The 14,912-nt window shown below is 41.4% G+C and overlaps 3 protein-coding genes across 3 annotated transcripts; 2 read left to right on the top strand and 1 right to left on the bottom strand.

Annotated features, from left to right (window-relative positions):
* The first annotated feature begins 1,764 nt into the window (after positions 1–1,764).
* Positions 1,765–2,689, top strand: LOC114450163 (protein shisa-like-2A). The gene is made up of 3 exons (XM_028428134.1): positions 1,765–1,946; positions 2,296–2,432; positions 2,523–2,689. The coding sequence occupies exons 1-3, from the start codon at positions 1,765–1,767 to the stop codon at positions 2,687–2,689; spliced, it is 486 nt and encodes a 161-aa protein (XP_028283935.1).
* Positions 2,690–7,383: 4,694 nt separating this feature from the next.
* Positions 7,384–9,390, top strand: LOC114450134 (leucine-rich repeat-containing protein 19-like). The gene is made up of 3 exons (XM_028428084.1): positions 7,384–7,512; positions 8,199–8,361; positions 8,505–9,390. Exons 2-3 carry the CDS (start codon positions 8,211–8,213, stop codon positions 8,897–8,899), a joined length of 546 nt encoding a protein of 181 aa, XP_028283885.1. The 5' UTR covers positions 7,384–7,512; positions 8,199–8,210; the 3' UTR covers positions 8,900–9,390.
* Positions 9,391–9,746: 356 nt separating this feature from the next.
* tmem125b (transmembrane protein 125b) lies at positions 9,747–10,451 on the bottom strand. Its single transcript, XM_028428178.1, has one exon. It carries the CDS (start codon positions 10,449–10,451, stop codon positions 9,747–9,749), a length of 705 nt encoding a protein of 234 aa, XP_028283979.1.
* Positions 10,452–14,912: the final 4,461 nt, after the last annotated feature.

Here is a 14,912-nt window from a genome sequence, read left to right as displayed (position 1 = left end):
CAACACCAAATGATGCTTGCCCGTGCCTAGTTATCCATTCATTTTACCTGCCAATTCATCATACAGATGATGCAGCATCACACATCACACTTGCAATGCGATGCAATCACTACAATGTGCTGCTTTTGTTTTTGACGTGGCTGTGATAGCTGTGATATCTTTAAATACACTCACAGAGAGGAGGAAGCAGGGGAAGCTTCTGCTGACCTTTTACAAACAAAACCATGATTTACACATTCTGTGAAAGTGAAAGTATGGACACATTATGAAAAAATATAGACAGTAGTCTCGGTGTGGTCTTGAGCTCGTAGCATAGTATCACAAACACTCACACACTGTATCGAATGGTGACGTTTATCTTCATTCTGGACTCTGTAATGGGGAAAATGAAGGTCCTAAAAAAAGCTTAAGAAGAATTTCCATCAGTCTGTTGAAACTGAATGAGTCATACTGAGCCCACGAGTCTGATGAATAAAAGAAAAATGCACAGTTTCAGCTGAATGGAGCTTTTACGTCTGTCCAAAGCAGAGATGAAATTGGACAGGCTCCACCAAAATATCACGTGATATCAGACAGTCCTTTTCTGCCACACAGAGAGGCTGCTCCTCATCAACAAAAAACTGAAGCTATAAAGAAAACTCATGAATACATTTTATCATTAACTTGAATAACTGAGGTGGTGATATGCCCAGACATATGTTAGAGATCCCTGTAGTAGTGTTTTTATTTTGAAAGTTTCACCTGGGTCTGAGCTTTCAAAAAGGTGGATTAGACTGATCTAGATCTAGATCTAGACTGCTATTTTAAAGTAATTACAGACACTCTATAGACATAAGTGGAACATTAATGGAAGACTTAAATGGCACTAATGGATTTCCCTTAACAAAGAAAAGAAGCATTAATGCTATAGTACAACAAATGTGTGTGCATCATTTCAGGGGAGAAAACAGTCTGCTGCCAACATTGATTCTTAACTTCATGATTAGATCACTGCTCAGGTAAAAACAGCTTTAGATTCCCAGAAGCTGTTTTTCAGCTTTAAGTGGCCAATCAGGAAACAGCTTTAAATCGTTGCAGTTAAAATACCTAGTGTCACAATTTTCTGATATAATTGCTTGTAAAGTGACAAGGTGCATTTTAACCAAGTGCTGAAAGGTTTCCCCTGAGTGGCCACTTGAAGCTGCACTCTCAGGTGTGCTGAAGATGGTAACAGATGGAGATGAGCCTCAGAACCTTTCTGTAGGATATGCATGGAGAAATATCAGCCATATTTGTTTTCCTGTTTTAATCCTGAACATGATTAAAAACAACACTTTCAGTCAAGTGTCTCAAATGGCCATATGGTACACTACGTGTTCTGTACAACCAAGAGAAAGGAGCTTTAGGTTTTATTGTCTGTATGTGGACTGTATGGACTCATTACTATTACTGCATTTGTTGCACTGAATTGTTAAATAAATGGTTTTAGGATTATAAATGAACTGAATTAAGTGTATAAAACACGACCCTTTGCTTACAAAGGAAAATATTAATCCGAGAGCGAGAGAGAGAGAAAGAGAGAGAAAGAGAGAGATATTGGACTTATTTTATTAGGTCCAAACTTTTCTTCCTCCTCCTCCTCCTCCTCTCCTCGCACTCTCCTCCTTTGGTCTGACAGCTCACACACCTCTCTCTCTCTCTCTCTCTCCCTCACACACACACGCAGGCACACGCTGCGATCTTGTTCTTCACTTCAGGTCACACCACTGATAACTGAGCAGAAACATGAGCGCTGAATGCAGCAGCTACCACAGCGCGGACGGCGTGTTTGTGGACGGCTTCTCCTGTCCCCGGCCCGGGAACGCGGCTGACGCTGTGTACTGCTGTGGCTTTAATGATGTGAAGTATTGCTGCGATGACCCCAACAGCTTTTACCCCTATGAATACGGATACATGTGGTGGCTGAGGTAAGTGACTTCACTCCTTATTTTGCGTCGTTTTACGCAGAACAGCTACTGTCATTACTTTTTAAATCAGTAAATGTATTTTACTCATCTGTTCAGTCACGCTCTTATTATTAGAGGGGAAACATATTGTAAAAGTAGAATATTTTTTTGTCATTGTTTATTCACTTTTTACCTAATAATTACATTTTCCTTAGAAATTGGTCAGATAACATCATCTTATATATCTGTTATTATGATGTCACTTTGATTGTTGTAAACAGTTGGGGTTTTTAGGTCATTTTGCTGCTATTTGTCTTTTCATATTGATCCTCCCTTGTCGATATTTCCCTCTCCCGTCTTCTCCTCTCAGCATCGGTGCTCTGATTGGTCTGTCCATTGCAGCGGTTGTCCTCCTTGCCTTCCTCATTGCTGTGTGTGTCCTCTGCTACCTCTTTATTGCCACCAAACCCAGTCGCCTTGACAACGGTCTCCCCCTCAGAGCACCAGGTTAGTGCAAACTGAAAACAAAAAACTTAGATTCAGCAGCATTCAAACAGTTGGATCATGTTGCTTAACTGTCTGTGGGCTTTTCAGCAGGAGATGCCAGTGAGGGAGCCAGTCATGCTTCTGGACCGCAGGGACTCAGAAAACACTTCATGAGCAGGAAGCTGGACTGTGATAATCAGCCCCCCGACCCTGAGCGCCTTTTCCAGAGGTGTTTCACTGCTACAGTTACTGGTGTAAAGGTGGAAAGCCCCTCATAAACTGCAGAGAGATCTTGCTTTATAGGACCAGGACCACACAGGTCAAGGAGGCAAATGACTCGGAAAGTGTACCTGTATTTAAAGAAGACTGCTGCGAGTGCAAGGAGAGCAACAAGCAACATGATGTTTGGAGTAAATATTATGTAACCATACTGACTGGTGGAACGTGGAGATCACACGAAAGGTGGGGAATCTGTTGCCGTGATACAGCTTTCACTAAAGAGGAGAGGAATTTGGAAAACAACGCATATAAAATTGGCTTTTAAAAGTTTTTATTCAGGATATACTGCTTCATGTGGATTTAGGGGTGAGGCCGAGACACACCAAGGCAACAACCTCAGAACTGAATGTACATTTTACTCAGGGACTGAAGGTTTAAAGAACCAAGAGTGAGATGACACCAAAAAAACAAAATGACATGTTTACATTTTCCTCTAATCAACCTCATGTAAATGTCCTTGTGGTGACTAAAGAGCATGTTGATGGCCGGAGCTGCCTAACAGTGCTGTCCTTTAGCCCTCATCACAGTGTTTATGTAAACTTAACCAATGAAGATACACATCCCTCAACTTAAGGAGGCTGGTATCACTGTATGTAAGTAAGTGTCACTGGATGTCATTTGGCCAGGTGAATGAATAAGACTATAATGTTGTCATGGTCTAGACTTTTACACGACATAAATACACCCACAACAACAGGTGGCACCAAGGTGCAGCAAGTAAGTGTGGCTCCCAGGAATATGGTAAACCACCCCTTTTTAGTGTGGGAGGGGCTGCTTGATGGCGAGTGGCTGTCCTGAACAGTGGTTCTGAAGTCAGACAAGTAAACCACTGGTAAACCAACTGGTAAAAAAACAGCAGACTACTGTCAAACAGCCAAGATGTGTGTCAGTGTATTGTGAGCCATTATTTTCACAATCAGCGTTGTCTCACTGTTCAGTATATTGCAGCCTTTTTCTATGGGAACCAGAAGTGCTAACGCACACACTCATGCCTGCAGTGGACTTTAAAATAAGCTATGAGCATACGACAAACAAGATGGACCTATCTAACAAACTCTGAGCAGACATCTGCAGCAGCAGTGTGTTGGGTTATGTTGGGTTCTTCATGGTAACTGATAACAATCAGGCAGCGATTGGCCACGTTGTACGTCTGCCCATGATTCCGGATTCCTTTGCCAAAACTGATAGAAACACCATCACCAGTGAGATCAAAGCTTCTTTTGAAGGATATGCAACCCTTTGCTTTTGATTGCTCAGCTTTTTATTATTCAAACTGGCTTCAGCTGAGCACGAGGAAACCTTGGTGCTCTCGTTCATGTGAATGAATCTTGTCCTGCAATGCTAAAAAACAAGACAAAAAAAGTCCAATTAAGGTTTAACCCTAACATTCGCTTCAATCTTACACTTTATTGTCCTAGATGCTAGACTGGACGATCATGCAAATGGACGTTTCTTGTGAAATACTTTGTAATATGAATTTTGTGTTTCTGCTACAACACCTGTGTGTGTTGTCAAAAGATGAATGAACCAATGATACCTGTAAATCATTGTGCATCTGAAAACAACGAAGTTCGTGCATCTGCTGCAAACAGCACATTATATGTTGTATTTCTTGGCTTGATTTGAGCAACATATTTTCAACAGCAAAGACCTGCCTGCTGTGTTTTAAACTGTTCTCCCATAAGAAGCAGCTGCACCAGTGGTCTCTTCAAGCAGCTTGTTATGACCCATTGTTATGTTGTGTTGTCACAGTGCCCTTACTTTATGGCCATATCTCTCAGAGAGACATGTGTAATAATGTTTCACCATGATGACACAGAAAATGTGAAATATCATTTTGGGCCATAACCTTTAAAAAAAATTGAAAAGTCTAAAAAGGTGACTCAGCAGTGAAGGTACATGAGAAGGAAATTGGACTCTCATAGATGAAAGGATCTTTCTGAGTCCTTCACTAGCCCTCCTCATGCAGACTTTTGTCAGACTTTGTATGTGCTGATCTGCAGAAAAAGAAGAGAAGAGCAGGCATCTGAATGCAATGTAGCTATCACACATTTTGAAAATGAGTGTAGGTCGATAAAAATGAAATGAGTGTATGTGGAGAAGGTCAGGTAGAGGGTTCATTTATCGTTTTTATTATTGTGACAATGGCAGTAACAGTTCTCCACTGAAACCGACACCTTGCTTCTTCTTCAGTCAGTGCTTTAAAGTGCCTGAATGGTAGCATGAGTATTTCAGAGTCCATGAGAAATATTTTATATTTGTGATGTGATAATGTTTTTAGTTAATTACATAATCTGACTGTAGTTCGGCAGGAGCTCCTTTCTATGACGAGCTGTGTTTTTCAGCATGCTGCCAAAAAATGACCACTTAAAACAACAGAATGAAGCCTGTTTGTTTGTGTTGTCTGTGAAAACGTGTGTCTCAGTTACAAGATAAAAAAAGAATTTAGTGATATTTGTCAAGTGTGTGGGAGCAGGTAGATTATGGGCTCATGTATGCTTTCAAAACTAAGAATGTAAACGTAGAAGCAAAGAAAGGCAAAAGATGGAGAGAAAAAAATATCTTTTTATGTCATTCCATGAATGTCCAGAGTGATTTGTTCACACCTTTCTTTAACGAGCATTAATAAAGTCTCAATTATAAAGACACAGCCTGGTTAATTTGCAGGGATGCTGTGCACTCAGTGACTCATGTCCTGAAAATGTTATTATTAATGCACACCGACCAACCGATTACTAGCTTATATTGATGAACTTCGCTGCCAGGCTGATGATCATTGTGTTTGTAATAAATACATCCAGCTCAGCAGCTCTAATGCTAAAAGCTCCTTCTGTCTCCTTTTTCTCCGTTTTTTTTTTAAAAAGACGCTGCAACAGTTTGAGTGAAAAAGATCCAATTTCTCAGTGAGACTTTCGACAGCTCAGGGTTCTTCATCTTTTCTCTGCATAAATTCCAGTGTACTCAAATATTCAGATCGAATGAGAAATGCATTCTTTGATTACATCTTTTGGAGAACACTATTGTAGCACTGAACACAATAAATCAGTTTCACATTTAGATTCCATTCATTTGGATTCAATTTGAATTAAATTATGGATTTCAAAGGCCCCTCTGCTGCTAGTGAAATAAGTGGTGAACGTAAGGAATGTGTACAAATGATTAATATTTCATGTAAAAATGTCTATCAGCTTATGAAGTAGAACATGATTGTTATGTGTGTGCTGCAGCTTTGATCACTGTTCCAGCCAATTTTTTGAACCAATGATTATTAGACCACCACCACAGAGAGGCGACGTGTTTCTGGCATTGTGGAAACTGTGCTTTTACGTAGCTTCTTATGATGACCATAATCCTTCACTCTGCATGCATTCACACACAGCATAAAGCATGGGGGGGGGGGGCTTTTCAATAACGTGTAGTAAACCTGCAGGAGGCTGGAGGAGTGATGGAGCCAACATGTTGTGTCAACATCAATTTCTTACTCACATGCCTGACTTGATGAGTCCTGGATTCAAACCTGCTTCTTGCAGAAATACTTATATAGCATTGCCGGCACCTCAGACATGAGGAGTGTTTTAGCCACTCAAGTCGTGCAGGCTAGGATTAAATATGAACCTGCTGTGCGTCACTCTGCAGCCAGGAGCTCCTCATCATTAAACACACTCAATGTACAGGTTCACTGCAATTTTCTTGCTTCTTATAGTGTAAGTTATTTCACACCACAGTAACTTGGAATTTGATCCAGCTCTGTATTTTCTAAGCTAAAGGTACAAAACCCTGTTTGTGTCAGAGAGTCTCTAATGAAAGTGGAAAATGTTGGTTGAGCTGATTCAAAAGAAAGAAAAATCCACCAGAATAAAATCTCAATTATTTGAGATGAAGACTTCTCACTTAGAGCTGACGTTAAAAAAGGAAAGTGGCGCTAAGTTAAGATAGAATACTGCTGAATTTCTCTTTGAAGTCACAGCTTCTCACACAACAATGTGCTTCCAGTCTTTGCTCTGAGGCTCTTGTTCATGAATCGGGCCTATTCTTTTAAAGGAAACCTGTAAATCAAATGATGTATTTTATAGACTCACAGCTCCAGTTCCCTGTTCAAAGATTTCCCATGCAGTGATCTGCTCCTAGCTCTTTAGGAAAGGAACCCTGGAATCATTAGTCTGCTTTCCTATCTGGCTTCCCGCCCTTAGCACCACCGGTGACCCGACTATTACAGGAAAGAAATCTGTTCTTATATTCAACACTTATGTCTCACAATGATCCCAAATCCAAACAACAAAAATGTGCAAACACAACACAGCTCTCTGTATGCTAACATGCTGGTGTTCACATTTCTGTAAGACGTCCAAAAAGGTGAGCATTTAACATGACCCCTCAGCCCCCCCAAATCTCGCTGTCTGTCAGATTCCCAAAGCTGTCCTCCACACAGAGCAGCAGGCTCCGTGGACGGCTTTTGTTCCATCTGTTGGATGTGATTACAGTGCCACTGTATGGGTGTATACATGCATCAGCAGTGACCAGCCTTCCCCCTCATTAGCTCTACCTGCTTCTTGTGATAGCTGATAATAATTAATCATATATTTCACTCCTGGTTGAAAAGAGTAAGTTATGAAACGACTGATGATAAACCTGAAGAAGTTACTCATTAACGTCTCTGTCTTGAAGGCCTGGCGCTGGAAGGCTGACATTATGGCCCATCCTGCAACCTTTGCCCAGTGAGACTTATTATTTTTTTTTTTAAAGGAGCGGAAGAGGAAGACAAAAACACAGTCAGGACGAGAAGACTCACACCTGCTCTGTCTGTCATCATTGTTCTCTACAGGTAAGACTTTTGTCGTTATTAGTTTTGTTTACATTGTGTACATTTTGTATACACTGACAGCTGGACGGCTGTGAGGACCTGAGCACTGTGTGAGACGCTGCTGTGGCAGCACTGAGGTGTACTCAGGAAGACAGGTGTGTGCAGCCCGCAACACCAAATAACACAGAATATGGAAAAAAAGAAAAAAAATACACAATGTAGAGAATGTGTTTAACCTTTTTAAAACAATATGTGTGTTTAAAGTTAATCAGTAAGTTCAATACCATAATAATCATGAAGGCCTTGGAGGCCAACTCCCTTACATCATGTGACAGTGACTGAGTGAAAAGGAACTAAGTCTGACCTAGTTTAGCTCTGAAAGCATGACTACACACTGCTGTTCGAGAAGACTACAATCTTTTATCCATTGTGTAAAGTCATTTTGTCTCAAAGTAAATTTAAGTAGAACGTGGCAAAAATACTCAAGCAATGTTTTATGAAGAGTATTTGAGTTGAGTTCATTGTTAAAGACTGAAGACGCAGCAGCATTTCAAATGATTTTCTCAGTCCATTTTTCCCACTTTGTGTTTCCCTGAGTAGTATTTCCAGTCTCAACAAAAGTGAAAGGAAAAAAAATACAAAGAGTAAACGACATGTTTTTAATGACTGATGATGAATGTAATCGCTGCCACGCCTAATTCCTCCAGGTTCTCAGAGAGATGGGTCACTGGAGCTGGAGCCTCTTTGTGGTGTGTTTACTCAGAGCCGCACATGCAGCCACCATATCTGATGTCAGGGGACACGAAGGCTCCTCGAGACATCTGCTGATGGAGGACAATGACTCCATCACTAACAACACAAGCCTTGGAAGTAAGGGAAAAATAACACTTTCTGTTTTTACCACCACAACAAGCTTGAGGAACTTTGTCCTTTGTACATTTTAAATGCACTGGTGCTGACGCCCCTGTCTTTATAGCTTTAGTTCCAATGTATTATTTTTCATTGCTTGTCAGGAGCAGCCACCCCAGAAGACAACCCAAAGTCAGTGGATTGGTCTTACATGGCAGCAGGACTGGGCACAGTCCTCACCATCTCGCTCATCATGGTGATGGCTGTAAAGTTCCGTGTTTTCCATCGTTTCCTGGCCAGCTACAGACACTCCCTGCTACAGGAGACTGACGGTGTCAGCCAGTATGGACAGGAGGAGGGGTCTTTCCCCAACAGTGTGTCAGGTCGAATGGGGGTCATTGGACAGACCCCAGGTGAGCTGGATGAAGACGATGATGGTTTTATTGAGGATAACTATATCCAGACCAGTGAGAAAGACAGGGCAGAGAGGGAGAGAGAGGAGGAGGAGATGGAGGAGATAGAAGACAGCGACGATGATCTTCAGTTCACTATTGGATAATTAATTCAATTCATTAAGAACAGATGGCTATAATAAACATAAATAAACCTCCAGAATTCCAAACCTGTGCTGTGTGTGACCCAGAAACCAGTGTGTAGGTTTTAGTGCCACCTAGTGGTGAAGTAGCAGACTGCAATACACCGAATAAAACTTTATTGTGAAACTATTAAATTTGGCAATGTATGTTTTACATATTTGTTGTGAGTCTGGTTTTAAATCCTGACCACTATGCATCACAGGAAAATGTTGCAGTGAAAAAGAAAACCACTTTATTAATAAGAAATGTTTTTTTCTTGTTACCTATTCCAATTGATTTATCTTGTACTCCTGGCTTTGCAACTGTTGACAGTAGGTGGCAGTAGGTGAAAAAGCACTATAAACAATAAATCAATAATAAAAGATCATTTGCACAATGAATTGTAGCCACAAAATCCTCATTAAACCGAAAATGATGTGTGTGTGTGTGTGTTTTTAACCTCAGTGTATCTTTTGTAACATCTTTGTAACTACTGTCACAATTATATCAATTTTTTATTATATTCTGTAAAGAAATTTCTGCATTTTATGTTCAATAAAAATGACAAAAATGACCTATTCTGTGTTCATCATCAGAACATTTTATAGCATGTGCTAATCACTTGAGTAAAAAAAATCACATTGAAGATGTGTGTTGGGTTAAATACGGTTTGGCTGAAGAAGAACAAACATCTTTTTATTGATAATACACACATCACAAAACATGACCTAGTGACACTTATTTACAACCATAGCTGCACAGGTGTATTATAAATTCTGCATCAGACAATGTTCAAAACTCCTCAGTGCTACATTTGCATCTTTAATCCACTCAGATCAGACTGGTCCTGCTGGAGGATGTCTCCCTCCTGGTTGGACTCATCTGACCTCCTGAAACACTGAAGACATGAACAGCGTGACTTCTCAGCCTCCTTACTCTGCTCATTCTCATCATCATCCTCCTCCTCTGCTCCCTTCTTCTTCTAATGTACACCAGCACACTGTACCCCACAACCGCCAGAGCCATGCCTGCCCCAGCAGCCATCAGCGCCAGACCAGACACTAACATCTCCCTGTGGTCGTGACCGTGGCTGCTGATTGTGGCCACACACAGGAGCACCATCCCGCACAGTGTCACTGCCAGTCCCACAGCTAAAATGAGTGCTGGGTCAGCCCTCCCACCGCTCTTCAGCTGATCGATCCACCGCCGGCTGTGCACACAGTTCATGTCCTGGATGGCAGAGCTGAGGAGCTGCTTGAGCAGAACAGCGAGGGCCAAGAGGCAGAGGGTGGTACCCACACCTAGACGCCATTCCCCAGATAGGCTGGTGGTGGTGGAGAGAAGGCCTACTCCACCCAGACCCAACCCCATTATCAGGGCTACTGAGGCACAGTAGCACAACAAGGAGTGCCGTGGCTCCCTGAACCACCACAGCTCCACTTGGTCTTCCAGGACATGTTGCTGCATACGCGTGGGGTCCAAGTAGAGGCTCGGGGCCCGATGCATGGTGTGATAGAAGGTCTGCATCTCAGGCATGGCACAGTTCAGCCAAAATCAGGCTTGATGAGCACAAGACAGCACTAGATAACCATCCTGTTTTTCATCTCAGCTTCTCTGAAAACACTTACTCACATGCATCTTGTGTTGGTGTTCTTCAACTGCCTCCCATCTGCCTCCTTTAGTCAGAGCAGCAGTAAGTTTGTAAGATCCCACAATTGTTTGGATTTGGATTTCATTCTTAGCAGTGATGATGTCCATCCTGTAGAAAAATGCTCCAGCCTGAAGGAAAAGCTGAACAAACCTGGTTACAGGGATGAAACTGCATGACAGAGTTACCCTGATTCAGACAGCCAATCAGCAAGAACCAGGCAGCACAGAGGCAAGGACTCCCAGTGTGTTAAACCCGTGTTAAGAGATGATGATAATGACATCCACTGTGACAATACTGTGTGACAGATCAATAATCTGAGCTCTCTCTATGTTCTCTGCCCTGGTGCCAGGCAGGACTGATGTCCCACTCGTCCTCTCATCACACAGGAAAGCCATCGTGTGTGGTTTAGTGGGAAAAAGACGAGTCACAATAGCAGCTTTGGATCATGGTTTGGACAGAGATTGGCGACATTGTCCACCATGCTCCCACACAGACAATAGGCTGACCGAAGAACACAATGACTGTGCTGCAAAAGGCGGGCACCCGTGTGTGGGGGATGTGGAGGGGCACTGAGTAGCTGCGGTGTGGAGCTGAGTGATGTCAGCGTGAACTGATAATGGTGTTTCTGTGATCCTAAGGATAGCGTCATTCACACACTGGGCTGGCCTGGTAGACTGGCTGCAGGCGGGGGGGGTCTGGGCGCACAGCTGATCTGCCACAACACACCTGCTAGAAAAAAACTAGTCATGACTTTTGATTGTTTTGGACTTTTGAGATCTATTATTGTGAGTAGAATAAGTAGTAGCACTTATGCAAACATATCATTAACAAAGAATTGGTCTGTTTACATGTCACCAAGAAGCTGACCTAATATTATTGTACAGTAATTTGAAGTGGTTTTCAGGCACTTGGCCATTCAGGGGAAGCCTTACTTAAGTTACTGTATAACAGTTTACAGTACAATACTGTGCAAAAATACAGTATTCAATGAGTTACTGTGAGAATCACAGTAACTACGGTAGTTATGTGGGAAAACTACAGTAAACAAAAATGTACTGTAAAAAAAATCTGCCACTGATTTTTTACTGTAACAAATCTCAGTAAAGAATTATGTACTGTGGAAAATCACATGTGCTGTGAACAATTGCACCTCTGTGACAGATGGCTGCAACCAGCCAGTAAGACATAAGACACTTCACTATCAGTACACCAGCAGAAACCAGCTTTAAAACTCAGATAATCTTGTCACACTCACAGCACCAGTGTTTCCTTCAATACACTGACCACAGCTCACTGTTCTACAGTATGAGTGGCTGCAGTGTCAAAGTCCAGATACTAGGTGGCAGTATTTACACTCACAAAAACAATATTATTTCTATGTATTTAAAGGAACACATATACATGAAAGGAGTCACACATTTTCATTGCAACAAAATTAACTTCTGCTCCACGTCTGCCTTGTTTGATAAACAAACATGATTGAACACACTGTCATTGAAATAATTTATTAAGCTTTTGTTTTTATTACAACATTTACAGTTATGTAAGAGGATCTTTTTACAACAGTACTCTCTCAGTGCAGTGCTAGGACACAGAGCATTAAATCTTTTTTTTTTAAATTTAAGGTTCACTTCCTGTTAAGAGCAGCAGTCACCAGCAGAGGGCATGCAAGACTATTAAAAGAATACCCAGATTTAAAATCTTATGATATAATATTAGGGTAACCCTTTCAACACATTTATATAAATAGTATCAATCCTTTGATGATGAGAAAACACTCATACTTTAGATGTGTAATCAAAGACTTAAAATAAAGGTAATCTGTCACTGTTTGCACTCTATGGCCATTTGCACTGCTGCTCACACTGTACACTGCTGCTCAGGTTTGTACACATTGTATATAACATGTTACCTTAGTCTGTATTCTATATTTTTACTTTGTGTAGATTGTTAGTTTACCTTATTTATTTTACACAATTTATGTTTTATCTACGACACTATTGTTTGCACTGGCTGCAAGGCTGAGCGACCCTGCTCACCTGTGTGGCTACAGCTCAATGTAGGTTCTTCCTTGATTCCTTTCCTCACCTCCTGCCTGTGCCATGGTTAAGGCGAGGGAACAGGTATTTAACAACATCCTCTTCTTGTTGCTGTTAATCTGAGATCACTTCATTTAAACACAGTTCACAGTATCATTTTACCCTTTAGATTATATCACTGGGTTTTGGGATTGGAGACTCATCTTATTGTCGCTGTCTTCATCTCATTAAAGTTATATTGTTTAAATCTGTAAATTCTTTAACAATGTATGTGTTGTTTTAAATGAACATGGTAGTATTCCAACTCCTCAGTTGTCTCTCCTCCAGGTGCATTTTAGGGACTGAGGTTCCACACAGTTGCCCATAGATTAACACTTTAAATGAGAAAGATGTAACAGGTACATATAACTTTAATAAAGGTAATGAGATCTGCAGTAAATAAAAATGTATCATTTAGAAAAGAAGAAATAAAAATCAATGGTGTATGTCTAAATGTACATGCAACTTTGAATCTGTTTTGAGGGAACTTTGGAATCATACTGTTGTAGGCTTGTTACTGAAAATACTTGTGTTTGCTGTCGGTGTCATGCTGCAGAGAAGACTATAAACCGAGGACCAACAATTGCACACAGCACAAAACAAACTTAAATACATAATACATCACATAAGAATCTCTGTGCAGCTCAGTGCTCCTTCAAAGTTTCTGCATAAAGTTTCAAACTCAGAAAGCGTGCTCTTAGTACGGAGGATCAGATTTTGCCCAAAGTGATCAGTGTTTATGGTGAAGATTATAGAGGGAGGCAGTGCTAAGAGTGTTGTGCACAGACCATGACCGCTGCAAACCTGCATCACAGACAGTTGGTGTTCAAGCTGTGTTTTTTGTGGATATTTTCTCATTCATGTCGACACTTTGGCAGCTGATCTCATTGACAGGTGCAACATCAACAAGAGAGGATAAACTTATCACACGGCTACAGACCAGTGGGTTAGACAAACATGGCTTATGACCAGAGCTACCCCATTCCCTCAGCAGGCTGCTGAAAGGTGGGAGAAAACTGTGAGCAAATGTGACTCCTTCATCTCTCAACAGCAGCTACTGAGGTGTTCTTGAGAAAGGTACTCCAACCTAATTGCTTCGGTGCTTTGAGGCCATCGATGGATAGCTGCACTGTAACTGAACCATGAAGTCTGTCAATGCCAGCCGTGAGCGAATGTAGAGCAGGGAGCAGCTCAGGAAAACACGTCTGCGTGCTCAGCAAATATTCCCTAAAGGTTAATTAAAAAAGAAATGTGACTGGAGTCACACTATTTATTGACATGCACATAGAGAGCTGCAGACTTCTTAATGCTGTGTGGATGATGGAGGCGTCTCCTGAATCCACAGTGTTGTGATGATGTGGTACATCGGCCTGACTGGCTGCAGTGACAAATAAGAAGGAGCTGCTGCCAATCCCCTGACAGTCAGTGGCACACTAGGCAAACCCAGACTCAGACCTTACCAATTTTTTTAGGCTTCTTGCAAGCTTTGCCAAATTGTGGAGTCTGCTGCTGAGATTATTCAGCAGTGACAGCTCTGATCATTCTGTAGACAGTCTGTCACAAAGTTTGTGATAAAGGGCTTTGATGTGATGTGGAAGTTTGAACAGGCATTCCTGTTGCACAGAGAACTTTTGATTGAGTTGTCATTGAGTGATATCTGTAGGTCAAAGTGTTTAGTAACAAACTCAGCTTCTTACCTCTCTACATCTATCTACAAGGGAGGATTTTTTATAAAGTTGTCAGTCTGTCATTTTCCTTCAGAGCTACTCCATGTGATCTGCTTCTGTGTTACTAATGTGGACCCAAGCAATGCTGAGGTCAAAGTTGTTTTTATTTTTCAGATTTAGGACAAAATATTGATTGAACCAGTGATCTTTAAGCTGAACCATGCTGCTGTGTGTGTTGTGCTATAGCTGCTAATTTCTGAACAACAAACTTGTAAAAGAACAGAAATATTGAAACCTGAAGGTGTCATAAAGACAACCCGTATTACCACCCATTGTGCCACAGTGGGTGGTGAACAACAAAGGGTTTGTCTATAAGCTGAACTGACAGATTTGTGAGGTGTTTTAAAGATACAGGATGGTGGTTTCTTTGTTAAATCAAAATGTTCTTGTAGAGGGGGACAACAGTGTCTGTCCTGTTATGATCAAAATGAACAGAAACATGAAGTGTGTTCAGCCTGAAGCTGGTCTGCAGGTGAGTGTGGTTAAGGTTTAGTCGGGTGTCTCTCCCTCTCTCAGGTGTGCACACAGGTCAGTCCTGCTG

This window comes from Parambassis ranga, chromosome 17 (genome assembly GCF_900634625.1).
Source record: "Parambassis ranga chromosome 17, fParRan2.1, whole genome shotgun sequence".
Taxonomy (NCBI): Eukaryota; Metazoa; Chordata; class Actinopteri; family Ambassidae; genus Parambassis; species Parambassis ranga.
This window is presented reverse-complemented; position numbering and strand designations above follow the sequence as displayed.

Excerpts from the sequence above, each read along its gene's own strand:
- LOC114450134 (XM_028428084.1), top strand. The coding sequence starts at position 8,211 with ATGGGTCACTGGAGCTGGAGCCTCTTTGTGGTGTGTTTACTCAGAGCC. Across the intron at positions 8,362-8,504 it reads TAACAACACAAGCCTTGGAA|GAGCAGCCACCCCAGAAGAC; the intron begins GTAAGGGAAAAA and ends ATTGCTTGTCAG.
- tmem125b (XM_028428178.1), bottom strand. The coding sequence starts at position 10,451 with ATGCCTGAGATGCAGACCTTCTATCACACCATGCATCGGGCCCCGAGC.
- LOC114450163 (XM_028428134.1), top strand. The coding sequence starts at position 1,765 with ATGAGCGCTGAATGCAGCAGCTACCACAGCGCGGACGGCGTGTTTGTG. Across the intron at positions 1,947-2,295 it reads GGATACATGTGGTGGCTGAG|CATCGGTGCTCTGATTGGTC; the intron begins GTAAGTGACTTC and ends TTCTCCTCTCAG. Across the intron at positions 2,433-2,522 it reads TCTCCCCCTCAGAGCACCAG|GAGATGCCAGTGAGGGAGCC; the intron begins GTTAGTGCAAAC and ends GCTTTTCAGCAG.